The sequence below is a fragment of the Phalaenopsis equestris genome, unplaced genomic scaffold (genome assembly GCF_001263595.1).
Source record: "Phalaenopsis equestris unplaced genomic scaffold, ASM126359v1 Scaffold188650, whole genome shotgun sequence".
Classification (NCBI taxonomy): Eukaryota; Viridiplantae; Streptophyta; class Magnoliopsida; order Asparagales; family Orchidaceae; genus Phalaenopsis; species Phalaenopsis equestris.
Genome location: NW_018208599.1, coordinates 1 through 755, shown reverse-complemented (window position 1 = coordinate 755; position 755 = coordinate 1). Strand labels below are relative to the sequence as shown.

The 755-nt window shown below is 47.0% G+C and overlaps 1 protein-coding gene across 1 annotated transcript; it reads left to right on the top strand.

Moving 5' to 3' along the window:
- Positions 1-4: 4 nt before the first annotated feature.
- LOC110034483 (probable protein S-acyltransferase 22) lies at positions 5-664 on the top strand (the record flags this gene model as incomplete). Its single annotated transcript, XM_020738740.1, has 1 exon — positions 5-664. A coding segment is annotated over one exon (531 nt), but the record flags the coding sequence as incomplete, so codon positions are not given.
- Positions 665-755: the final 91 nt, after the last annotated feature.

Here is a 755-nt window from a genome sequence, read left to right as displayed (position 1 = left end):
GAAGTCCAAGATTCTGCAGCCAATCGTGAAACATATTCCTCCGGTTCCAAATCCTGACAATCGGAAAAGAAGCAGCAACAGAGAAATCATACTCCCGACAGAATTCCCGATCGAATCATCCGCCAAATTATCAACAGGTGTTACCCATATCAACACCGACGAGCTTGCGAGCGGCTTAGCTCCGCTCCAGTTTGAAGCTCGAAGCGCCTTTAGGTCAATCCGAGCGGTTTCTTCCGCCGTTCCTACATCCTCTCCCGACAGTAGCTTAGACTCGCCGGAACCTAATCCCTTTCGAATCTCGTCGTCGGGAGTGGAGGATTCGGAGGGGCCGATATCTCTACCATCTGCTAGCGCGGGAGCAGAAATTCATAGAAGTGCGGAGTTCTCTAGATCCACCAGTGATGGGTACGAAGCCTCTGGAGGTGAAGATAGTGATATAATTCCATCGAGAATCGTGCACAGATCATTAAACTGGTCGAATGTGATCTTCAACTCCGATCGCGGTGAGAGGATTGCGAGCAGACGAATTGGATAAGGGGGGACAGATTAGGAAAGCGTTCTCTGCTTCGTTTGGCTAAGAAGAGGATTCTTATCTGATCTGCCATTGATGCACTCAATCAGAAGCTGATTCCTTCCTCTTCTTGTGGTTAGAACTAAAACTGAGTTGGTTCTGCGAAGAAGAATGAGGTCAGGATGTCTTATTGTCATGTTCTTATTGCTACTGTATTATGTTTCAATGAGATTCCAATTATCTT